Here is a 25,333-nt window from a genome sequence, read left to right on the forward strand (position 1 = left end):
TTGGGAGTTTAAGACCAGCCTGAGCAACATGGAGAAACTCCGTCTCTACTAAAAATACAAAATTAGCCGGGCGTTGTGGCACATGCCTGTAATCCCAACTACTCGGCAGGCTGAGGCAGGAGAATCGCTTGAACCCAGGAGGCGGAGGTTGCGGTGAGCCGAGATCGCGCCATTGCACTCCAGCCTGGGCAACAGGAGCAAAAGTCTGTCTCAAAAAAAAAAAAAGTTAGCTGAGCGTAGTGATGCACACTTGTAGTCCCAGCTACTCAGGAGGCTGAGGCAAGAAGATTGCTTGAGCCCAAGGAGGTCAAGGCTGCAGTGAACCATGATGGTGCCACTGCACTTCAGTCTGCGTGGCATAGCCAGACCCTGTCTCAAAAAACACAAAACAAAAAAAAAACACACACACATCAAAAACCATTAGAGATGGAGGTAAAGCCTTGGGGAAGCCCCTCCCCATCCGCTGCCTTTCTTAAGCAGGGTGTGACCAATATGACATGTTGTCGAGTTTCGTCCAAACTGCTGTCTGTGCGTTTAAGCACATCATATAAACATGTGCTCCTAGAAACAGACTTTTCTTTTGAGTGTGCATTTTTTTCTTTTTACCTAAATGTGTCATGCTCGACACTTTCTTTTTAAATTGAAGTACAAAAAAGATCACGAATCATTAAGTATTTAGGTTGATGAAATGTCACCAACTGAGCAAACCTGTGTGACATTCATACAAATCCAGACACAGAACATTCTCACCCTCCACAAGCCCCCTGTCTTTATTCCCAGCACGAATTCCCACAGATCCCCACTCGCCCGAAGTCTGGCGCAGTAGTTTTGTCTCGTTTTGAGCTGGATAAAAATGGACTCCTGTATTGAATCTGGGTTCTTTCTCTCCACATCTTGTCTTTGCAGTTCTTCCATGTTATCATATTTGGTTATAATTTATTCCTTTTTTTGGCCGGGCGCGGTGGCTCACGCCTGTAATCCCAGCACTTTGGGAGGCTGAGATGGGCGGATCACTTGAGGTCAGGAGTTCGAGACCTGTCTGGCCAACATGGTGAAACTCCCATCTCTACTACAAATACAAAAATGAGCCAGGTGTGGTGGTGCGTGCCTGTAATCCCAGCTACTTGGGAGGCTGAGGCAGGAGAATCGCTTGAACCCAGGAGGAGGAGGTTGTAGCGAGCCGAGATCGCACCACTGCACTTCAGCTTGGGCGACAGAGGGAGACTCTGTCTCAAAATAATAATAATAATAATAATAATAATTCCATATAGTCTTTCATTATGTGACAATTCCATGACTTATATATATATTTTTATTTATTTAGAGATAGGTGTTGTGGATAGTGACTAAGTGGGCTGGTGGCACGCTAACTTCTATTTTGTTTTTTATTTTTGAGACAGAGTCTTGCTCTGTCGCCCAGTCTGGAGTGCAGTGGCGTGATCTCAGCTCACTGCAACCTCCGCGATTGAAGCGATTCTCCTGCCTCAGCCTCCCCAGTATCTGGGATCACAGGTGTGTGCCACCACACCCAGCTAATTTTTGTAGAGACGGGGTTTTGCCATATTGGCCAGGCTGGTCTTGAACTCCTGATCTCAAATAATCCACCCGCCTCAGCCTCCCAAAGTGCTGGGGTTACAGGCGTGAGTCACAGCACTAAGTTCTATTTTTCATCAGTCTAGAGTCTGGTAATAACTAGACACTAAAACATTTTAAGTTAAGTGAGTTATCTATACAAGAGGACTATATGTCCTAGACTGTAAAAAAAGACAAACTTATAGCTTATCTGTTTTTTTTTTTTTTAATTTTTCTTTGGTCCTGCCAACCTGACTCTTTTTTCTTAATTAAGACTCCACAGCAGGGTCTCGCTCTGTCACCAAGGTTGGAGTGCAGTGGCGAGATCCTAGCTCACTGCGGCCTCGGACTCCTGGGCTTAAGCAATCTTCCCACCTCAGCCTCCTGAGTGGCTAGGACTACAAGTGCATACCACTGTGCCCTGCTAATTTTTTATTATTATTTTCCTGTAGAAACAGGGTCTCACTTTGTTGCCTAGGCTGATCTCGAACTCCTAGGCTTGAGCAATCGTCCCTCCTATGCCTCCAAATTGCTGACTCTCCAGGCGTGAACCACTGTCCCCGGCCTCCATGATTTATTGATCAATTTTCCTGTGATGGACATCTGAGTTGTTTCCAGGTTGGGGCTGCTGTGACTATTTGAGCATCTGACTTTTGATGAACATAGAGTGTACCATACTGTAGGGCAGTACCCAGGAGTGGAATAAATGGGTCATAGCAGTTACTGTGATTCTACCAAACATAGCATGTTAGCAATTCATTGAAATCGTTCTCTCAGAAGTATATTTTTCCACTTTTTTTTTTCACTAAAAGAAAGAACCATGGATGTATATTTTTTCCAATGCACAACATTTAGACAGTCAGTGAACTCGCTGTCTTTAGTTTTTCCATCACACGACGTTACCATAGCTTCAGACTCTCTCTTCCTGCCCGTTTTCACCCTCTCTCCCCCTGGCCTCATGGTGTGCTGTCTGACTCTCTCAGCCCATCTCCTGTAGCACCTGCGTCTTGAATGTGACTTAACAATCCTGGCTGAGCAGAGACTTCGTAGTGTGGCAGTGTCTCCAGGCCCTGGGGACCCAGAAAAGCCTCAAGGAGGAGGTCAGAAATCCTGGAACTTGTTTCTACTGTACACAGGCAGCCTCAGTCCTCGGGCTGGCCAAGAATACCCACAATACCAGTGCTGATGACCACAAAGGAAGGGACTTCTGAATCAAACCACAGAAACTCCTAAGGCAGAAAAATGATGGACATGATAACATGCAAATACAGACTTTCTTCTTTTGTTGCTGTTCTTCTTTCTTTCTCTTTTAAATTTTAAAGATGGGGTCTTGCTATGTTGCCCAGGCTGGTCTCAAACTCCTGGGCTCAATGGATCCTTTCACCTAGACCTCCCAAAGTGCTGAGATTACAGGCAGATTTTCTTTTAACGAAGACACCATGGGACAAATGTCAGATGACAGAAGGGGAAAAGGTGTTTGCAATATTTAAAAATCAATGAGAAATTAATATCTAGAATATAGGCCAGGTGCAGTAGCTCATGCCTGTAATCCCAGCACTTTGAGAGGCTGAGGCAGGCGGATCACTTGAGATCAGGAGTTCGAGGCCAACCTGGCCAACGTGGCAAAACCCCGTCTCTATTAAAAATACAAAAATTAGCAGGGTGTGGTCGTGGGTATTGCTCTGTCATCCCGGCTACTTGGGAGGCTGAGGCATGAGAATGAGTTGAACCAGTTGAACCCAGGAGGGTTGCAGTGAGCTGGGATTGAGCCACTGCACTCCAGCCTGGGAGACAGAATGGGACTCCATCTAACAAAAAAAAAAAAAAAAAGAATATAAAAGGAACAGCTGCAAATCAGCAAGCGAAAAAGACAGCAACCATAATAGAAAAATGGCCGGGCTCAGTGGCTCCTGCGCCTGTAATGTAAGATTACATGCTTGTAATCTCAGCACTTTGGGAGACCGAGGTGGGTAGACTACCTGAGGTCAAGAGTTCGAGACCACCCTGGCCAACATGGCGAAACCCCGTCTCTACTAAAAATACAAAAATTAGGCTGGGCACAGTGGCTCACGCCTGCAATCCTAGCACTTTGGGAGGCCAAGGCAGGCGGATTGGCTGAGCTCAGGAGTTCGAGACCAGCCTGGGCAACACAGTGAAACCCGATCTCTACTAAAATACAAAATAAATTAGCCAGGTGTGGCAGCATGCGCCTGTAGTCCTGGGGGTGCTGAGGCAGGAGAATTGCTTGAACCCGGGAGGCGGAGGTTGCAGTGAGCCGAGATGGTGCCACTGAACTCCAGCCTGGGCGACAGAGCGAGACTCTGTCTCAAAAAAAAAAAACAAAAAAAAAGTGAGCAGGGATCACAATGAGCAGATAACAAAGAAACCCAAAACTCTGATAGGCACCTGAGAAGATGCTAGAAATTGTTGGTAACTCATCAGGGAAGTGGAAATTAAAATGACAGCGAGTCCAGGCGCGGTGGCTCTTGCCTGTAATCCTAACACTTTGGGAAGCCGAGGCAGGAGGATCACTTGAGACCAGCAGTTCAATACCAGCCTGGGCAATATAGCAAGACCCCACCTCTATAAAAAATTTAAAAGTTAGTTGGGCGTGGTGGCACAAGCCTGTTGTCCCAGCTGCTCGGGAGGTTGAGGTGGGAGGATCCCTTGAGCCCAGGAGTTCCTGGCAGCAGTGAACCATAATTGCGCCACTGCACCCCAGCCTGGGCAACAAAGTGAGATCTCATCTCTAAAAATAAAATAGAGAAAATAAATTTAAAAACAGCGAGTCATCCTATATAAATCTGGCAAAAATTAGTTAAGTTGGAAATGCCACATGAGGGTTGGGGATATGGGGACCCGGGGACCCTCATGCACTGATAGTGAGTAGCCATTCCGAGGGCTACCCAGCACTACTTACACAAATTGTGCACGTGGATATGTCACCCAGCAATTAGCTTCTGGGTACGCACAATAAAACATTCTCCCTCAGCTTCCTGGGGGACCAATACACAGATGTTCCCTCCAGCATTATTTCGGGAGAGCTGGAGGCAGCCTGGGTGTCCGCTCCCAGTAGGGGTAGGTGGAAAAACAGAAGGGATCAGTCACCAGAGAATCCTGCAAAGCCACCACTGTCACACACCAGGTGTCCACAGAGCAACAAGGGTAGGTCTTAAAACACATAATGATGACTGACAAAAATAAGAAACACTATTAATATCTTATGATATAATGCTCAATGACACAGAATCATTTTACATTTACATAAAGTTTTAGGGAAAAACAATATTTAATATACAACTATGTGTTGGATAATGTATAATAGATACAACATAGAATTGTATTGTACTGTATAATTATATTAGCCTAAATATATAATTATATAATTATATATCATATAACGCCAAATTTTATAATTCCATAATATGACACAAACTTTTGTGCTATTTATTGCAGTTGTATTAACATCAGTATTTAATTATGGAACACCTAGAAACCTGCTATACCTTGAAGAATGGTTTCTATGTAATTTTGTTTAACTATGGGATATTGTTTTATATAACTTACTGTATACCACTACATGTTAATAAATTTTTTTTTTTTTTTTTTTTTGAGGTGGAGCCTCGCTCTGTCATCTGGGCTGGAGTGTAGTGGTACGATCTCGGCTCACTACAACCTCTGCCTCCTGGGCTCAAATGATTCTTGTTCCTCAGCCTCCCAAGTAGCTGGGATTAGAGTCGTGTGACACCATGCCCAGCTAATTTCTGTGTTTTTAGTAGAGTCAGAGTTTCACCATGTTGACCAAGGTGGTCTCAAATTCCTGGCTTCAAGTGATCTGTCTGCCTTGGCCTCCCAACGTGCTGGGATTACAGGCATGAGCCACTGTGTCTGGCCTAGAAATAATTTTAATAGGGCTGGACATGGTGGTTTACACCTGTAATCCCAGCACTTTGGGAGGCTGAGGTGGGCGAATAACGAGGTCAGGAGTTCGAGACCAGCCTGGCCAACATGGTGAAACCCCGTCTCTACCAAAAATACAAAAATTAGCCGGGTGTGTTGGCAGGTGCCTGTAATCCCAGCTACTCAGGAAGCTGAGCAGGAGAATCGTTTGAACCTGGGAGGTGGAGGTTGCAGTGAGTCAAGATCTTGCCACTGCACTCCAGTCTGGGCAACAAGAGCAAGAGTCTGTCTCAAAATAAATAAATAAATAATAATAATAGCAACACTTACATTACATTAACCAGGCACTGGCACTGTTTTAAGTTTTATCTCATTTAATTAATTATCTCATTTAACTCTCCCAACAACCATGTGAGGTCAGTACTATTAATATTCCCCTTACTGGATGGGGAAACCGAGGCACAGAGAAGCTAAGTGGCTTACCCATGTAACTCAAGGGAGTGGCAAGGCTGGGTGGGATTCAGATCCAGATTATCTGGCTTGGAGTCGGAGTCCTTGTTCTTTTTTTTTTTTTTTTTCAGACGAAGTCTCGCCCAGGCTGGAGTGCAGTGGCTCAATCTCGGCTCACTGCAGCTTCTGCCTCCCGAGTTCAAGCAGTTCTCCTGCCTCAGTTTCCCAGGTGGCTGGGATTACAAGCATGTGTCACCACGCCTGGCTAATTTTTGTACTTTTAGTAGAGACGGGGTTTCACCATGTTGGCCAGGCTGGTCTCGAACTCCTGACCTCAAGTGATCCACCCACCTCGGCGTCCCAAAGTGCTGAGATTACAGGGGTGAGCCACCACTCCCGGCCGGAGTCCTTGTTCTTAATCACTATGTTTGGTGCTTTTTAAAGTCAGGAGATCTGGTGCACATCCCTGCTCTGCTGCGTGATATCTTGCAAGAACTTCCCCACTCAGAGACTCAGTCTGCCCTCTGTGAAATGGGAGAATGATGGCACGTTACTTACCGTGGTGGGGAGAAAGCGCAGGTACCTCCTAGATACTCTCTCTCCCACCCCACCTCCGGCGGCCAACGGCCAAGCAAACCTCCAGCCAAGATTTGGGGTATGTGGGCAGGGCTCCGGCGAAGGGGAGTGGCCGGGGAGTCCTGGTCCAATGGGGCCCGGGGGCGGGGCCTTCCTCCCATCTCTGTCCAGCACGCGTGTACTCCTCGCAGTTCCATCTACCTCGCGGGTGCCTCTGGCGTCCCCAGAGGTCTCCGACCCCAGCCCGCCCCCAGCCCTCCCGCCCAGCCCGCAGCCCCCTCCCTCTGTTCCCCGACCTCAGACCCTGGCCTTCCGACCTCGACATCATGGGTGACGCAGAAGGCGAAGACGAGGTCCAGTTCCTGCGGACGGTGCGTATCTCTGGGTTAGGGGCCTGCGGGGCTATCTCTTGGGGCTCTCTGAGGGTCTCTCTGTCTCTGAATGTCCCTGTCCGGCTTGCTGGTGGTCTCTGAGACTCGAGGTCTCTTCCTGTGTCACTTTGAGTGACTGTCACTCTGTCTTTTTGTCTCCTTCACCTTTCTCACTACAGAGAATTAGTAGGATTGGGGACTCCAGAATGGGAAAGGGATCTTCGGTTGCCCTCTCTTCTGACTTTAGCGATTTGTCCCCCACAAGAAGGACCCCCGAGGGAGCACACCCTCACACCATCCTGGAAGCAGGCACTTGGGGAAGGTGGTTCTAATTCCTGGGCTTGATTTAGCCATCCCCCCACCCCCACCTTAGCCCTAATTCTCTTTTTGCTCCAGACTCTGACCTATTTAAATTCCTGAGAACGGAGCTGGAGTGAGCTGGAGGACACAGCTGCTTCCAACTCCTAGCCCTTGAGGGTCTCGTGGGGGAGGGATCTCTTGGGTTCTGGGTCTTTCTTTCCTTCTTCGTTTTGGGCAGGAGGGCTGCTCCCAATGGCTGCTAATGGTCTTGCAGGGTCTCTGGGTGGTGTCTCTCCCCATCTGTCTCTTTGGGTGTCTCCATGTCTCTGTCTCTTCCTCCATCTCAGTCTCCCTGTCTCTGTTTCTTAGCTTAAGGCCCTCTGATTTTCGCTGTCTCTCTAGCTGGGTCACTCCCTGCATCTGAGCCCCAGCTGGGGGCAGGGATGGGAATTGGAACAACAGGTGTCCCTCCCAGAATAGCCGGCTTTTCTGGGGCCTGGGCAGGGGATGGGGAGGGGATGAGAGGGAGGAGGGGCTGCCATCTCCCTGTCCTTCCCATCTTCCCCTCCCAGTGGCTCCGCAGGGTGTGGGGTCGTAAATATGGGAGGGGACGTCCTCTCCTCTGGGCTAGGTCTGCTGACCAGACGCTAGCCCCGCCCCTCCCCCGGGGCCCTGGAGCCACACAGGAAATGCTGACACAGCATTCCTGCCCCAGAATAGGACCCTGGCGAGCCGGGTCCGGTTTCCTGGGAGAGAGGAACAAACAGCTGGGGCTGGTAGTGAAGGATGGGGACAGCTGGGAAGGGGCCTAGCTTCAGCCGAGACTCTCTCCCCAGCCCCAGCCCCTCAGTAGACACCATGGGTTGGGCCCTCCCCAGCCCTAATAAGACCATGGCCATGGCCACTGGCCCTTGAGCTGTCGCTCTAAACCAGGCCCTGTGCCCTGGGCCTCTGCCTCCTGAGACATCTAATTATATCCTCGCTGCCCTGTCTTCTGAGGTAGGGTCCTATCTTTATCTCCCTGACAGATTTGAGGGAAACCAAGGCCCGAATAGTAGAATCACTCACCCAAGGTCAAGGCCAGGAAGTGGCATCTCTGGATGCCCCTGGTGCCCAGCCCCATTGCCTTCACCAGAGAAAAACTGGACTCAGACTTGCCAAAGTAGTCAGTGTTAGGGTTCTGGAGGCTTGGCCCTGGAATCTCTCCACCCCAGACTGGGTCAGTTTTTCTGGTTGTTACTGAGGTCGTGGTGGATTTCTCAAAACTTTCTGGCGGCTGGGCTCAGTGGCTCATGCCTGTAATCCCAGCACTTTGGGAGGCCAAGGTGAGCGGATCACTTGAGGTCAGGAGTTTGAGACCAGCCTGGCCAACATGGTGAAACCCCGTCTCTACTAAAAATACAAAAAAATATTAGCCAGGCGTGGTGGTGCATGCCTGTAATCCTAGCTACTCGGGAGGCTGAAGTGGGAGGATTGCTTGAACCTGGGAGGCAGAGGTTGCAGTGAGCCGAGATTGCGCCACTGCACACTCCAGCCTGGGCAACAGGGCGAGACTCCATCTCAGAACAAAAAACCTTCTGGACCACATCCCACCCATAAGAAACATTCTGTCTTACAACTCAGTACATGCACACATGCATAGACATGATTAAAAACCAACTTTATTGAGGTATAATTGACCTGCAATAAATTTTACCCAGTTTATGTGTTCAATGAATTGTTTTGTTTTTGTTTGTTTGTTTGTTTGTTTATTTATTTATTTATTTATTTATTTGAGATGGAGTTTCACTCTTGTTGCCCAGACTGGAGTGCAATGGCGTGATCGCAGCTCACTGCAACCTCTGCCTCCTGGGTTCAAGCGATTCTCCTGCCTCAGCCTCCTGAGTAGCTGGGATTACAGGCGCGTGCCACCAAGCCCGGCTAATTTTTTGTATTTTTAGTAGAGATGGGGTTTCACCATGTTGGCCAGGCTGGTCTTGAACTCCTGACCTCAGATGATCCACCCATCTTGGCCTCCCAAGGTGCTGGGATTACAGGCGTGAGCCACCACGCCCGGCCTTTTTTTTTTTCTTTTTGAGACAGAGTCTCAATCTGTTGCCCAGGCTGGAGTACAGCAGTTCAATGGTTGGTTCAATGCAACCTCCACTTCCCAGGCTCCAGTGATCCTCCCACCTCAGCCTCCTGAGTAGCTGGGACTACACGTGCATAGCACCATGCTTGGCTACTTTGTAAAATTTTTTGTAGAGGTGAGGTCTCACTATATTGCCCAGGCTGGTCTCAAACTCCTGGGCTCAAGAAATCCTCCGGCCTTGGCCTCCCAAAGTTTTGGGATTACAGGCATAAGCCACCATGCCCGGCCTTTCTTCTTTCACTCAGCATAATATTTTTGACATTCATCCATGTAGCATGTATTGAGTTCATTGCTTTTTGTTGCCGAATATTATTCCATTGTGTGACTATACTGTGGTGTGTTTATCAGTTCACCTGCTGATGGACATTTGAGTCGTCTCCAATTTTTACTATTATGGACAACACAGGGCCTGTGACCATTCACTTGTACCTATTTTTAACTGAAACAAGTCTCATAAAATGTAGATGGCCCCTGAAGCATGATGGGCACGCTGTGATTTTCTATTCTTGCTCCATTTTGCTTCGTTTGGTTAAGTGTGATGGCCACAGCCCCCCCCAAACTGATTTCACTTCCCTTTGGTGGGTGGTGACCTCTACCCTTACCCAGGCTGGGGTTTCTCAAACCCTGGCCCAAGTTAGAAGCTCCTGGGGTCTGGTAAACAGTACGTATTCCCTGCTGACCCCAAATCAGGCTCTTGATGGTGGTGGGGGACTGGGCCAGCAGGGAAGCTACATTTTTAACCAGAACCCTCCGCTTCCTTCATTTTTTTTTCTTTTTTTTTTTTTTTTTTAAGATGGAGTCTTCCTTTGTAGCCCAGGCTGGAGTGCAATGGCACAATCTCGGCTCACTGCAACCTCCGCCTCCTGGGTTCAAGCAATTCTCCTGTCTCAGCCTCCCGAGTAGCTGGGGTTACAGGCATGCACCACTACGCCCGGCTAATTTTTGTACTTTTAATAGAGATGGGGTTTCACCATGTTGGCCAGGCTGGTCTCGAACTCCTGACCTCAAGTGATCCGCCCACCTTGGCCTCCCAAAGTGCTGGGATTACAGGAATGAGCCACCTCGCCCAGCCTGCCTTCATTCTAATTCAGGAAAAGTTTGAGAATCAGTGTGGTAATGATTGGGCTCTTTGTCTCTGCTTTGCACTCTGGCTTTGCCATTTGCCTGCTTCCTAATTTGGGGCAAGTGATTTTTATTTTTCTCTCTGATCCTCAGTGTTCTCATCTGGAAAATGGGGACAAGATTATATACAATAGCCAGACCCCATGGCTCACACCTGTAATCCCTTCGCTTTGGGAGGCTGAAGCAGGAGGATTGCTTGAGGCCGGGAGTTCAAAAACAGCCTGGACAACGTAGGGAGACCTTGTCTTTACAAAAAATGTTAAACTTTAGCTGGGCGTGGCAGTGTGCACCTGTAGTACCAGCTACTCGGGAGGCTGAGGTGGGAAGATCACTGGAAACCAGGAGTCGGAAGCTGCAGTGAGCTGTGATCTCGCCACTGCACTCCAGTCTGGGCAACAGAGCAAGACCCTGTGTCTACAAAAATATATATATATCTTAAATTAGCTAGGTGTGGTGGCATGAGCCTGTAGTCATAGCTTCTCAGGAGGCTGAATGGAGAGGATCACTCAGCCTAGGAGTCCAAGGCTGCAGTGAGCTATGATCATACCACTGCACTCCACCCCGGGAGACAGAGTGAGACCCAGTCTCTTAAAAAAAAAAAAAAAGTTATTTTTCAAGGGGCCCATGCAAGTATCTCTCTGACCTCATCTCCTCCCTGTTTGCCCCTCCTCCCTGCGGCCACCATCCTGCTCCATCTCCTGTGCCGTTCCTCAACACCCCAGCACCCACCAGCCAGAGGCCTTGGCCCAGACTCCCTCCTCTTCCCCCAGAGATGAGCAGGCCTGATTCCTTCTTGTTATTTGGACAAGGCTCAACTCAAATGTCACCTCCTTGGAGAGGCTGTCACTTCACTCCCTCACTGATCTCATCCCCGTCCTAAAAGCCACTCTCTTACATCAGCCTGGGATATTTTTTCTATAACACCTATCACTGACATTAACATTACATATTAATTCACCTGTTTATTCCCTGTCTCCATCATGAGGATTTAAGCTCCCTGAGGGCCGTGATTTTTTTTTTTTTTTCCTTTTGAGACATGGTCTCAATCTGTCTCAGGGGCCCCAGGGAGGTGGGGCTTGATTATGACTCACTGCAGCCTCGATTTCCCAGGCTTGGCAGTCCTCCCACCTCAGCCTCCCGAGTAGCAGGGACTACAGGAACATACCACCATGCTCAGCTAATTTTTAATTTTTAACTTTTGTAGAGATGGGGGTCTCATTATGTATATTGCCCAGGCTAGTCTTTTTTTTTTTTTTTTTTTTTGAGATGCAGTCTCTATCTGTCACCCAGGCTCGAGTTCAGTGGCACGATCTCGGCTCACTACAAGCTCCGCCTCCCAGGTTCACACCATTCTCCTGCCTCAGCCTCCCAAGTAGCTGGGACTACAGGCGCCCACCACCACACCCGGCTAATTTTTTGTATTTTTAGTAGAGACGGGGTTTCACCATATTAGCCAGGATGGTCTCGATCCTCTGACCTCGTGATCCTCCCGCCTCGTCCTCCGAAAGTGCTGGGATTACAGGCGTGAGCCACCGTGCCTGGCCCCAGGCTGGTCTTAAACTCCTGGGCTCAAGTAATCCTTCTGCCTCAGCCTCCCAAACTGTTGAGATTTGCAGGTGTGAACCACCGTGTCCAGCCAAGGCAGGGATCTTGATCTTCATTGACTTTATTCACTGCTCTATATTCAGTGCCTAGAACAGCACCTGGCCCATGGCAGATGCTCAACCAGGATCTGTTAAATGAGTGTAAGGCCCAGAGCATAAGGCCTGGGAGCCAGTAAAGTGCTTAATAAAAACAGGCTATACCATTACTATGTTTTTTTGTTGTTGTTGTTTTTGTTTTTTGAGATGGAGTTTTGCCCAGGCTGGAGTTTCGCTCTTGTTGCCCAGACTGGAGTGCAATCTGGTGGTGGCAGCCTCCACCTCCCAGGCTCAAGCCATTCTCCTGCCTGAGCCTCCCAAGTAGCTGGGATTACAGGCATACGCCACCATGCCCGGGTAATTTTGTATTTTTAGTAGAGACAGGGTTTCTCCATGTTGTTCAGGCTGGTCTCAAACTTCTGACCTCAGGTGATCCACCTGCCTCGGCCTCCCAAAGTGCTGGGATTACAGGCGTGAGCCACCGCACCCGGCTATTTTTGGTTTTGTTTGTTTGTTTTTGAGATGGAGTCTCACTCTGTCGCCCAGGCTGGAGTGCAATGGCTCGATCTCAGCTCCCTGCAACCTCTGCCTCCTGGGTTCAGGCGATTCTCCTGGCTCAGACTCCCGAGTAGCTGGAACTACAGGCGTGCACCATCACACCCCGCTAATTTTTGTATTTTTTAGTAGAGACGGGGTTTCACCATGTTGGCCAGGCTGGTCTCGAACTCCTGACCTCAAGTGATCCACCTCCTCCGCCTCCCAGAGTGCTGGGATTATAGGTGGGAACTACCGCGCTCGGACTCAATACTGTCCTTTATGGTACTTCCAGGATCCAGCCCGGGCTGTCACGTTGCATTCAGGTGCCATTAGAAAGCAGTCTATAAATAAAGATAAAATAGCAGTCTATTATTAAAACAACACGCAAAAGAGAGAATTTAGAGAAAGATGAGCTTAAAAAGCAATTTAACTTGAGCAGATTTCCACCTTCCAGTGGATCACTTTGCAGACCCCACTTGGGAGGCCTCTGGAGCCAGCTGGACTCAGGTTCAAATCCCAGCTCCTCCTGTTACCAACTTTGTAGCCTTGGTCCATCTGTGTCCCACTTTGAGCTTCAGTTTCCCCGTTTTAAAATGGGGATAAGCCAGGCACAACAGTTCATGCCTGTAGTCCCAGCTACTCAGGAGGCTGAGGCAACAGGATTGCTTGAGTCCAGGAGGTCAAGGTTGCAGTGAGCTATAATTTACACCACTTCACTCCAGCCTGGGTGACAGAGCAAGACCCTGTCTCTAAAAATAAAAATAAATGGGATGATTACTTGAGGTCAGGAGTTCGAAAGCAGCCTGGCCAACATGGCGAAACCTTGTCTCTACTAAAAATATAAAAATTAGCCGGGTGTTGTGGTGCACGCTTGTAATTTCAGCTATTTGGGAGGCTGAGGCAGGAGAATTGCTTGAACCCAGGAGGTGGAGGCTGCAGTGGGCTGAGATTGCACCACTGTGCTCCAGCCTGGGCAACAGAGACTATTTCAAATAAATAAATAATAAAAAATAAAATAAATGGGATGATGCTGGCTTGTATCTCAAGGAGTTGTCAGGAGCAGGTAGAGGGCTTGGGTGGGTTGATCTTGTCAGTCACTGTCTTTTTCATAAGGACCAGGGTGGGAGGAGGGGCCTGTGGTCTGCAGTGTCTGTGGTATCCGGGCCAGGCCCCCCTGGAGACGCTGCCCCTCGGTTCCGCAGGACGATGAGGTGGTCCTGCAGTGCAGCGCTACCGTGCTCAAGGAGCAACTCAAGCTCTGCCTGGCCGCCGAGGGCTTCGGCAACCGCCTGTGCTTCCTGGAGCCCACTAGCAACGCGCAGGTCTGTGCAGGAGGGAGAGGGGCCTGGGGACAGGGGGGTCTGAAGGGGCAGAGAATCTTGGGTCCAAAGAAGAGGGTTCTGGGAGTCTGAAAGGAGGTGCTGACAGGAGAGAAAGTGAGGAGGGGGGCTAAGGCTAAGAGGGGCTACCTGAGGTGGGGAGGGGTGGAGGTCTGAGAAGGGAGGGGCAGGGGGTCTGGGGTGTTGGAGGGAATCCCTGTGTGCACAGAAGTGTGGTAGGCCAGGGCGGGGGCTGCTGATCCAGAACGTTCCTTGGCAGGTGGCTGAGTGGGCAGAAAGCCTCGGGTTTAAGGGGAGGTGGCCTGAGAGTCCAGAAGAAGGGCTGGTTGGGGAACAGGGGTCTCAGGAGGGAGGAGCAGAGAAACTGAGGGACGGCTGGGGGCGTGGGGACGGGGGGTGGGGAGGGACGAGGCAAAGGACCTGGGGCACAAGGAGGAGGGGTTTTATTTTTTATTTTTAAAATTTTTTCAGGTAACAAGACTGAATTATTATGGGGTGTTTTAGGGGGAAGGAGGCCCTCGGCGGGGGCAGGGGAGGATGGGACAGGGCCTGAGATGCGGAGGGCATCTGATGGGGGTGGGGGCTTGAGGGTCTTAGATAGTGGAGTCTGAGGGAAGGTGATCCCCAAGTCTGAGCCCGGGAATTCTGAGGGTGGGGGCAGCTGGAGTCTGAGAGGGCAGGGGATCGAGGGGCCAAGGGCCTTGGATCCAAGGCAAAGGGGCCTGGAGGGTCAGGGGACACCCGCAGGGGGCTGACTGGGGAGACTGGGGGCTGAGAGGTGGAAGGAGCCTGGGGTCTGAAAGGAGGAGACCTGGAGGAGGGGCAGGGGCTGGCAGACCGGAGGATGTGGAATCTGATTGGGGGGAAGTTTCAGAGTCTGAGCGAGTGGGGTCTGAGGAGCAGAGTCTTGAGTTTAGGAGTTGGACGGTGGGAGACTGAGGAGGGAGTATAAGGTTGAGCGCCCTCCTGTGTCTGTGAAGCAGAGTTCAGAGGTGTTTGAAGGAAAAGGCAGGAGCGAGGACTGTCTGATGGTGGAGGCAGGAGGTGGGGTCATCTGCAGAGGAGGACACAGAACAGGAGATTCCTGTCCTTGGAGCAGGGTCAGTGTGTCTCAGGGGAGAGGCATGGGGGTGAGGCTTCCTATGAGATTAGGTGGGACACAGGTTAGTGGGGAGGGTTAGGGTTAGGGAAGTTTCTATGGAGTCTGGGTGGGTCTGAGGTGTTTGAGGGAGGAGGCACAGAAGAGGTGTTTTCGTGATGTTGGTCTAGATTCAGTGTGTCTGAGGGGGATGGCAGAGGGCAGGGCCTTCCTGTGGGGTGGGGGTGGGGTCTGGTGTCTCAGGAGTGTGGGCATCCAGACTAGGGGAGGGAGTGTGGCAGGGAATGTTGCTGGGGGGGGGGTCTTCTGACCCCTCACTCACATCCCCCTCCCACCCCAGAATGTGCCCCCCGATCTGGCCATCTGTTGCTTCGTCCTGGAGCAGTCCCTGTCCGTGCGAGCCCTGCAGGAGATGCTGGCTAACACGGTAGAGGCTGGCGTGGAGGTGAGGACCCCACCTGGGGGTGGGCGGGGTGGCAGAGATGGGCGAGAGGACCTGGGGGTCGTTTAGGGCACGGTGGCAAGGATGGGTGAGAGGACCCGGGGGTCGCTTACCATCTGCTCTTCTTCCTCTCTCTGCCCTGCCCCCCACAGGCCCTCAATTTGGATAAGTGGGTAGGTCTGGCCTTGGATGTCACCTGTCCTTCCACCCCTCCTGACCCCAGGCAGGCCCGTCTCTCGCGCCCACGCCCTGCACACAGGGGCTGGAGGGTCCTCCCCCACCCCAGTTGTCAGGGGCTGTGGAGCCCAGAACAGGCCAGGCAGGAAGGAAGGAAGGGGATGGGGGCTTCTGAGCCCCTGTCCCCAACGCCTGCTCCTTTCTCCTCTTTCCAGTCCTTTCCCCCAACCCTGATCCCAGCTTCTCTCCGCATGGGACCTTTCCCCCACCTCCCCCATCCCAAGCGTGAGTCCCTCTGGTCCAGGAGTGGGTCCACCATGTGATCACCTGGCCCCATCACATGGTGCCCCCATGGCGCCCTCGGAGCATGGGCATGTGACAGCCATGATGGGAGGCATGGTGACATCGAGCAGTCAGATGTCTGCCCCAAGGTCCGGGTTGGGGACCTTGTGCTGGGGAGGGGCGGCTGTCTTAGACTGCGGGTGACATTCACCTATGGAACAACTGCTAGGCCTGTCCCGGAGCACACGGGCTGCAGCGCAGCATGATGGGGGAGGTCAGAGCAGAGGGGCCAGAGTACACGGAACACGAGATCTTGGGGCTGTCCTCAGGGTCCCCAGGAAACTAGAAGACGGGTTCGTTCTCCTGAGTGATTTCTAGCCAAGGTGAAGGCAGCAGAGAGGACAGAGTGGGTTTTGGGGAATATAAAATGCTCCATCCATAGGCATCTCAGAGATATAGTCCTTGCTTCCGTGAATGGGGAAACTGAGGCAGAGAGTCCTGTGGGAGTCTGAGCTGAGGCTGTTTTACCTCTAGGCCTGAGCATGGTATTTTACAGGGAGCAACTTGTCACCTGTGACTAGGCCAGACCTCTTGGGGATCTGGAGAGTCCGGGGATCTGTGCTTATTCTGTTCCCTCCCTCCCCCTGCAGTCATCCCAGGGCGGGGGACACAGGACGCTCCTGTATGGCCATGCCATCCTGCTCCGGCATGCACACAGCCGCATGGTAAGTGCAACCTCGGTGGGCGTGGGCAGGGGCCAGGGCATGTGGGGCCTGCTAGAAGGAGGCTGACTTCCCTCTACAACCCTAGTATCTGAGCTGCCTCACCACCTCCCGCTCCATGACTGACAAGCTGGCCTTCGATGTGGGACTGCAGGAGGACGCAACAGGTGCAGCAGCTGGAGGGGAGGGGGGTGTGAAGGGGCCCCGCAGCAGGAATTCAGGGGGTAGAAGGTCTGCAGAACGCCAAGGCAAGCATGAGACTACCCTGGGGACATGAATGGGGGCTTCGTAGCAGAGAGTCTGCGATACAGTCCAGACAGGGAGACAGACACACGTTGGGGAGCACTAGGCAGAGAGTCTGAAGTCAGGAACGGGGAACTGTTAGGCAGAGAGTTGGTGGCAGTGATAGGAGAGTTGTGGGCCAAGGGTCTGGGAGGCTTGGTGGAGGGACAGCCCTAGGGAAGAGCATTCTGGGAAGCCATCACCTGACAGCCACCCCCATTCCATCACCACCCATAGGAGAGGCTTGCTGGTGGACCATGCACCCAGCCTCCAAGCAGAGGTCTGAAGGAGAAAAGGTCCGCGTTGGGGATGACATCATCCTTGTCAGTGTCTCCTCCGAGCGCTACCTGGTGAGCCATTGCGGTCCCTCCTGCTCCCAGGTCTGGGGGCGCATGGGATGGTCTCCATCTTCTCACCATGGGTTTGCCTGGCTGATCTCCCACCCCCAAGGTCCTGACTCCCAATTTCCCATTTCCTGACCCCTGACATCCAATTTTCTGATTTCTGACCTCCCATTGCCCGAGTTGATCATTTCCTGATCTGTGATCTCTGATGACTCTGTCTCCCATCTGCCGGTTTCCGGGTATCCACCCTTGATTTCTGGCCTCTGACGCTGGGACTCTCGCCCACCCCTGCAATCGTCTCTGACTGCCGCATCCTGGTGGCCCCCAGCACCTGTCGACCGCCAGTGGGGAGCTCCAGGTTGACGCTTCCTTCATGCAGACACTGTGGAACATGAACCCCATCTGCTCCCGCTGCGAAGAGGGTGAGGGCCCCAGACCTCCCCCTAAATGGACACCCCCGCAAAACAGACCCTTAATGTTGCCCTTCAGGCATACCCAAATGCAGCCTTGGAACCTCAGACCTCAAACCTAGATCTCCAAATTATGGCTGTCACACTTAGATCTCCAGCTGACCCCAAATCCAGACCCCCAGAGCTCAGGACCACCCCCCCAAACCCCAAACTAAATATCAGGCTCCCAAACTTAGACCCCAAAGTATTAGCCCCCAAGGCTCCTAAACTCAGATTCAACTCTTAAAACATCAAGTTTAAAGCTTGTGGCCGGGCATGGTGGCTCACACCTGTAATCTCAGCACTTTGGGAGGCCGAGGCAGGTGGATCACCTGAGTTCAGGAGTTTGAGACCAGCCTGGCCAACATGGCGAAACCCCATCTTTATTAAAAATACAAAAATGGATTTATCTGAGTGTGGTGGCATGTGCCTGTAATCCCACCTACTCAGGAGGGTGAGGCAGGATAATTGCTTGAACCTGGGTGGCGGAGGGGCCTGGGTGACAGAGCCAGACTCTGCCTCAAAAAAAAAAAAAAAAAAAAAAATTAAACTCCTTAGACAATAAGCATAGACTATGATCTCAGCCCCTCAAACCCAGACCCCCAAATTCAAACCTCAGATCCCCAAACCAAGACTCCAATATTCAGCCCTCCAACCTCAGACTTCCAAACTTCAATTTCAAATCCCAAAAACCAAAATCCACCAAAGCAAACTCCCAATTCAGATTCCCATGCTAAGACTCCAGGCATGGCGCAATACTTTGACCCCAAGTCTCATGCCCCAAACTTCAGAGTCCTAAACCAGACCCACACTGGGACTCAAACCACAGATGGTTTTTGACCCTCAAACTCAGACCCTGAAACTCAGACTCATCAACTTCTAACTACAAAGCTCAGATCGTTCCTACGTCATACCCCAAAGCTCAGACTTCCAAACCCTAGGTTGTAACCTCAGATCCCCAACCTCACTTTCCAGCTTCTGGCCTCCAAAGTCAATACTCAAGGCCGAGCGCGGTGGCTCACGCCTGTAATCCCAGCACTTTGAGGGGCCAAGGCGGGTGGATCACTTGAGATCAGGAGTTCGAGACCAGCCTGGGCCAACATGGCAAAACCCCATCTCTACTAAAAATACAAAAATTGGCTGGGCATGGTGGCGGGCGGCTGTAGCCCCAGCTACTTGGGAGGCTGAGGCAGGAGTATTGCTTGAATCTGGGAGGCAGAGGTTGCAGTGAGCCAAGATTGCACCACTGCACTGCAGCCTGGGCAACAGAGCAAAACTCTGTCTTAAAAACAAAACTAAACAAAACGAAACAAAAAAACCCTCAAAATTCAGGCCCTAACTCCAGCACCCAGCCTCAGACCCAACCATCACCCTTCTAAACCCAGAGGCCAAACCTCAACCCTAGAACTCAGACTCCAACACCAGTGAACATTAGACCTCCACCTTTGACCACACACACACTCTGACCCCAACCTCAAAAGTCCAAACTCAGAACCTTAAATCACAGACTCACAACTCCCCCAGCCTCAGCTCTGCAGACCCAGACCCCCCAAATTAGGTGCCCAGCTTCAGACCCCAAGTCTCATATCCCCACTTCAGGCCTCAACCTTGGCCTGAAAATACTCAGGCCTCCAACTGCAAAACCCCAAACTCAGCCCTCAGGTTCCCTCAGGGGAGGAGCAGGGCCCCTGACTTCATCTTGGCTCCTGGTCTTCCTGGGGCTCCAGCCTCCCATTGACCACCTTCCCTTGCTCCTCTCCAGGCTTCGTGACGGGAGGTCACGTCCTCCGCCTCTTTCACGGACATATGGATGAGTGTCTGACCATTTCCCCTGCTGACAGTGATGACCAGCGCAGGTCTGGGCTGTGGACAAGAGGGCCTGGGGTCTAGGGGTGGACGTGGAGGGCTGGGACCCTATGAGTAGGATTAGGGACCAGATTCCAGGGAGCTGAACGCTTGACTTCACTCTCTTCTGTGTCCCCAGACTTGTCTACTATGAGGGGGGAGCTGTGTGCACTCATGCCCGCTCCCTCTGGAGGCTGGAGCCACTGAGAATCAGGTAGGGCGGGGAAGGTGGGGAGAGACCAGGGAGAGGCTGGGGTCACCTGGCAGGCTGGGAGGACAGAAAAAGTCTTGAGGGAAGATCTGATAAAGAGACTGAAGGGTCTCGAGGGAAAATCAGAGCAGCCTGAGAGAGAGATGAAAATCTCGGCCAGGCGTGGTGACTTCATGCCTGTAATCCCGGCACTTTGGGAGGCTGAGGCAAGAGGATCACTGGAGGCCAGAAGTTCAAAACCAGCCTAGGCAACATCATGAGACCCCCGTCTCTGCAAAAAAATGAAATAAAATAAATAAAGAATTAGCCGGGTGTGGTGGTGTGCACCTTTATCTCAGCTACTTTGTGGGGCTGAGGTGGGAGGATCACTTGAGCCCAGGGGGTCAAGGCTGCAGTGAGCTGAGATCCTGCCACAGTACTCCAGCCTGGGTGACAGAGCAAGATCCTGTCTCAAACAAACAAACAAAACAAAAACAAAAAGAGGCCAAGCGTGGTGGCTCACGCCTGTAATGCCAGCACTTTGGGAGGCTGAGGCAGGTGGATCACTTGAGGTCAGGAGTTCCAGACCAGGCTGGCTAACGTGGTGAAACCCTGTCTCTACTAAAGATACACAAATTAGCCTGGTGTGGTGGTGGGCACCTGTAATCCTTGCTACTGGGGAGGCTCAGGCAGGAGAATCCCTTGAACCCAGGAGGTGGCGGTTGCAGTGAGCTGAGATTGCACCATTGCATTCCAGCCTGGGCGACAGAGCGAGACTCCATCTCAAAAAAATACAAAAACAAAGGCCGGGTGCGGTGGCTCACACCTGTAATCCCAGCAATTTGGGAAGCCGAGGCAGGTGGATCATTTGAGGTCAGGAGTTCAAGACCAGCCTGGCCAACATGGTGAAACCCTGTCTCCACTAAAAATACAAAATTAGCCAGGCGGTAGTGGCATGCACCTGTAATCCCAGCTTCTCGGGAGGCTGAGGCAGGAGAATCACTTGAGCCTGGGAGGCAGAGGTTGCAGTCAGGTGAGATTGTGCCACTGCACTCCAGCCTGGGCAACGGAGTGGGGCCCTGCCTTAAAAAAAAAAAAAAAAAAAAAAAACAAGCAAAACAAAAACAAAAATGAAGTCTCTCTGGAGTCCTGTGGGAAAAGGAGGTTTCGGGGGTTTTCGAGGGAGAGATTGGAGGCCCTGAGTAAAATGATGGGGGAATTTCGGGGTCTGGAAAAACGAGGGCACTGGAGACATTTGGGAAGCCCTGAGGAAGCTGTGAGGGCCTGAGAGAGGATTGGGGTTCCTAAGGGAGGACTAGGGGTCCTAATTAAGGTGGTTTGAGGAACACTGGAAGAGGGTTCGGGGCTTGAGGAGGTTTGGACCAAGACTGTAGTGTCCAGGCCGGGTGCGGTGGCTCATGCCTGTAATCCCAGCACTTTGGGAGGCCGAGGTGGGAGGATTGCTTGAGCCCTGGAGTTCAAGATCAGCTTGAGCAACATAGCAAGACCTGGTTTCTGTAAAAAAAGAAAAAGAAGAAAAGACTGTAATGTCCATGGGAGAACTGAGGGGTCCTCTGACTCCCCTTGGCTCTCACCCTCCACAGCTGGAGTGGGAGCCACCTGCGCTGGGGCCAGCCACTCCGAGTCCGGCATGTCACCACCGGGCGGTACCTAGCGCTCACCGAGGACCAGGGCCTGGTGGTGGTTGACGCCAGCAAGGCTCACACCAAGGCTACCTCCTTCTGCTTCCGCATCTCCAAGGTCAGTGGGGTTTGTGGCGCCCTCCCTCACCTGAAGCCCCCAGTCCCAGCCCATCCTGCACTCTGCAGTCCCTCAGGGGGGCTCCCCTGCTAAACACACAGGCAGAGGAAGCTGACCTGTGTCCCCTGCCCCTGCAGGAGAAGCTGGATGTGGCCCCCAAGCGGGATGTGGAGGGCATGGGCCCCCCTGAGATCAAGTACGGGGAGTCACTGTGCTTCGTGCAGCATGTGGCCTCAGGATTGTGGCTCACCTATGCCGCTCCAGACCCCAAGGCCCTGCGGCTCGGCGTGCTCAAGAAGAAGGTGGGTATAATCCCAGCTACTCAGGAGGCTGAGGTGGGAGAATCGCTTGAGCCCAGGAGGTCAAGGCTGCAGTGAGCTGGTGATCATGCCACTGCACTCCAGCCTGGGTGACAGAGTGAGGTGGGGTGCAGGGAGGGTGCTGAGGGGTGGTGTTTGAGACCTTGGGAGTTTGAGGATGAGACTGAGAGAAAGACAGAGACTAGGAGAGAAACTGAGACTGAGAGAAACAGCAAAAAAGACAAAGGGATATATCTACATGGAGAGAGAGAGAGAGAACAGAAATCTATAGACAGAGACAGGGAAAGGCAGAGATAAAGAGGCATGGAAACAGAGAAATAGAGAAAGATAGAGACAGAGAAACAGATACACGGCCGGGCGTAGTGGCTCATGCCTGTAATCCTAGCACTTTAGGAGGCCCAGGCGGTTGGATCACCTGAGGTCAGGAGTTTGAGACCAGCCTGGCCAACATGGTGAAACCCTGTCTCTACTAAAAATACAAAAATTAGCCAGGCGTGGTGGCAGCTGCCTGTAATCCCAGCTACTCAGGAGGCTGAGGTAGGAGAATTGCTTGAACCTGGGAAGTGGAGGTTGGGAGTGAGCCAATATCGTGCTATTGCACTCCAGCCTGGCTGACAAGAGTGAAACTCCATCTCAGAAAAACAAAAACAAAACAAAACAAAAACAACAACAACAAAAAAACAGAGACAGAGTGAGAAAAAGATGGATAATGACCAACTGAGAATAACGTTCAACAAACAATTACTGAGTACCCAAGTTGTTCTCGTTGTCTGTGTAGAAAATAGATGAGCTGTATCGACCTGTTCCCTGCCCTCCCAGTGCTCAGAAATTGTGAACAAACTGCCTTTAGTGAAGTACATAGTTTTACAATTAAGGAGTGGGGAAACTATTTTTGGCAGAAGGAACAGCATGTGCAAAGGTCCTGAGGTTAACATGAGCTTGGCTTGTTGCAGTAGCAGAAAGAAGCCACAGTGTGGAGCAGGGTGAGCAGGCTGGAGTAGTGGTTGGTGAGGAAAGAGAGGGGATGGGAACAGCTCGTGTGAGGCCTTGTGGGCCATGGGAGAGGTCTAGTTTTGTTTGTTTGTTTTTTGTAGAGACGAGGTCTCACTATATTACACAGGCTGGTCTCAAACTCCTGGGGCTCAAGTGATCCTCCTGCCTCAGCCTCCCAAAGTGCTGAGATTAAAGTGAAGTGTGAGCCACTGCTCCTGGCCAGGTTCTAGTTTTTATCCTGAGTGAGATGGGCTCACAGGAGATTTTGAGCAGGGCAGGGAAGTGACCTGACGCAGGATCACAGAATTCTTAGGCTGTCTCTGGGAACAGACTACGGTCAGGGGACAGAGCCAGAGCAGGGAGACCAGAGAAGAGACTGCCATGATGTTACAAATGGGAGATGACAGTGGACAGGACCAGGAGGGGACTGTGGAGTTGGGAAGAGTAGTAGATTCTGGTGGGGTCCTGAGGGTAGAGCCAACAGGATTTGCTGACAGATTGGCTGTGGGGTGAGAGAAGGGGAGGGGTTGAGGATGATGCCATGATTTTTTGCCCCAAGCAACTGGAAGGATGGAAGTAATGAAACAGCCTCATTGTCTGGAGTATCACCCGAGGTTTGTGGTCTCACAGCCACAGAGAACAAGGACGCAGACACACAAAGAGTGAGGTTAAGAGGGGACATTTAATAGGCGAAAGAAGGAGCTCTCTACTGCAGAGAAGGGTCCCAGAAAAATGGGTTGAAATGCAGGGGGTTCCATGGTGAAATGCAGGGGGCTTTACAGATGAGCTGGTGGGGAGGTGGTATCTGATTTACCTAGGGTGCAAAAGACTGGTTGGACCAGTTGTGCCATTTGCATAGGGCACAAATTTCTGGCTGCCTCCACCCTAAGCTTTTATTGTACAAGCAGGTCCTCTGCCTGAGCTGCGCCATGTTGCCCATTCCTTTTCTGTACACGTGGAACCAATAATAAATAAATAAATAAAGGGAAGATGGAGCCTCCATGTTGGACATGCCTAGCCCCAGGTATACCTTTTCTATCGGCACATTCCCCCATGCAAGCTTCTAGCTTGCTTATCTATGTTTGTAGCTCGATTTTTCAGGCTGCTCTTTGTTAGAAAAGAAATTATTTTGGGGGCTGCTTTCCATTAGAAAGGAAACTCTGCCGAGGACTCTGTTGCCCTTACTCTCTGCCTAAATAATTTTTTTCTACCTCTTATATCAGTGCCATCAACCGAGTTAGGGGACAGTCAGTGTTGGCTCAGAAGGACAGGGATCTTAGGCTTTACTGCCAGTGCCTAGAACAGAGCCATTTACTACAGCCTTGCTGAATGGACAAGTAGGAATCCTTGGGGAGGCACCCGTTTGCAAAAACAGGCCTGTAGTTGAATACATGAGCCAAGGGCGTAGAGACGGGTCCTGGGCCATGTCCAAAGTGGGGGACGCATGAGCATCATCAGCAGGTGGATGGTATTTACAGCCACAGACTGGATGAGTTCTGGGGAGGTCGGCTTGGGGTGAAGCTGGCAGCCGTGATGGTCTCACCTCATGGAAAGGTGGTCTGGCATTCTCTCTGGGACAGGTTCAATTTGGGGGTTAGAGCTTTCTGGTCGGGGGGAATGTTAAGTCAGCAGTAGGTACAGGTGGAAAGGGTCTGGCCTGGAGACAGAGACGGGAAGGAGATAGGGATAGAGAGATAGAGAGGGAGAGGCAGGGACAGAGGTGAGAGAGATAGAGAGACAAAGACAGACAAAACCAAAAACAGGGACAGAGAGAGACAGAGAGGAGAGAGAGAATCAAAGACACGGAGGAGACAGATGATGGGGGACAGAAAAATGAGGAGGAATTTGCAGTGAGATTCTGCAGAGCAGGGAGGAGGGGGCAAGTGCAGAACTCAAGTCTGGACAGACGTCTTGGGGGCATGGCCCTGGGTGGCTGGGCCCACTCCAGACCTCTGTCTCCCCACTCCTAGGCCATGCTGCACCAGGAGGGCCACATGGACGACGCACTGTCGCTGACCCGCTGCCAGCAGGAGGAGTCCCAGGCCGCCCGCATGATCCACAGCACCAATGGCCTATACAACCAGTTCATCAAGTGAGCGACCTGCCCTCCCTGCTGGGGTGACTCCTGTGCTGTCCCATGCTCCGGGCATCCATACACTTGGCCTCTTTCATCTCTACCTCTGTTGCCCACACCCTTGTCTAACATATACGTGGGGCAAGCGCAGTGGCTCACACCTGTAATCCCAAGACTTTGGGAGGGCAAGGCATGAGGATCGCTTGAGCCCAGGAGCTTGAGACCAGCCTGGGCAGCATAGGGAGACCCCGCCTCTACCAAAAAAAAAAAAAAAAAAAAAAAAAAAAAAAAAATTAGGCTGGGCACAGTGGCTCATGCCTGTAATCCTAGCACTTTGAGAGGCTGAGGTGGGCAGATCGCTTGAGCCCAGGAGTTCGAGACCAGCCTGAGCAACATAGTGAAACCCTGTCTCTA

The 25,333-nt window shown here is 51.5% G+C and overlaps 1 protein-coding gene across 6 annotated transcripts in view; it reads left to right on the plus strand.

Moving 5' to 3' along the window:
- The first annotated feature begins 6,284 nt into the window (after positions 1–6,284).
- The window catches only part of RYR1 (ryanodine receptor 1), a 155,929-nt gene continuing 136,880 nt past the window's right edge, over positions 6,285–25,333 (plus strand). For 2 of the 6 annotated variants that reach the window (XM_055369290.2, XM_055369292.2), the window contains exons 1-13: positions 6,594–6,869; positions 13,802–13,921; positions 15,379–15,483; positions 15,633–15,653; positions 16,590–16,664; positions 16,750–16,828; positions 17,181–17,293; positions 17,616–17,709; positions 19,499–19,592; positions 19,721–19,795; positions 21,376–21,532; positions 21,670–21,834; positions 24,816–24,937. In XM_055369290.2, coding sequence (XP_055225265.1) covers positions 6,825–6,869; positions 13,802–13,921; positions 15,379–15,483; positions 15,633–15,653; positions 16,590–16,664; positions 16,750–16,828; positions 17,181–17,293; positions 17,616–17,709; positions 19,499–19,592; positions 19,721–19,795; positions 21,376–21,532; positions 21,670–21,834; positions 24,816–24,937 — 1,265 coding nt within the window. In that variant the 5' untranslated portion in view covers positions 6,594–6,824. Of the gene's footprint in view, positions 6,870–13,801; positions 13,922–15,378; positions 15,484–15,632; positions 15,654–16,589; positions 16,665–16,749; positions 16,829–17,180; positions 17,294–17,615; positions 17,710–19,498; positions 19,593–19,720; positions 19,796–21,375; positions 21,533–21,669; positions 21,835–24,815; positions 24,938–25,333 lie in introns of all 6 variants that reach the window. The other 4 variants (XM_055369291.2, XM_055369295.2, XM_055369293.2 and 1 more) reach the window with 4 other exon arrangements.

This window comes from Gorilla gorilla, chromosome 20 (assembly GCF_029281585.2).
Source record: "Gorilla gorilla gorilla isolate KB3781 chromosome 20, NHGRI_mGorGor1-v2.1_pri, whole genome shotgun sequence".
NCBI classification, from domain to species: Eukaryota; Metazoa; Chordata; class Mammalia; order Primates; family Hominidae; genus Gorilla; species Gorilla gorilla.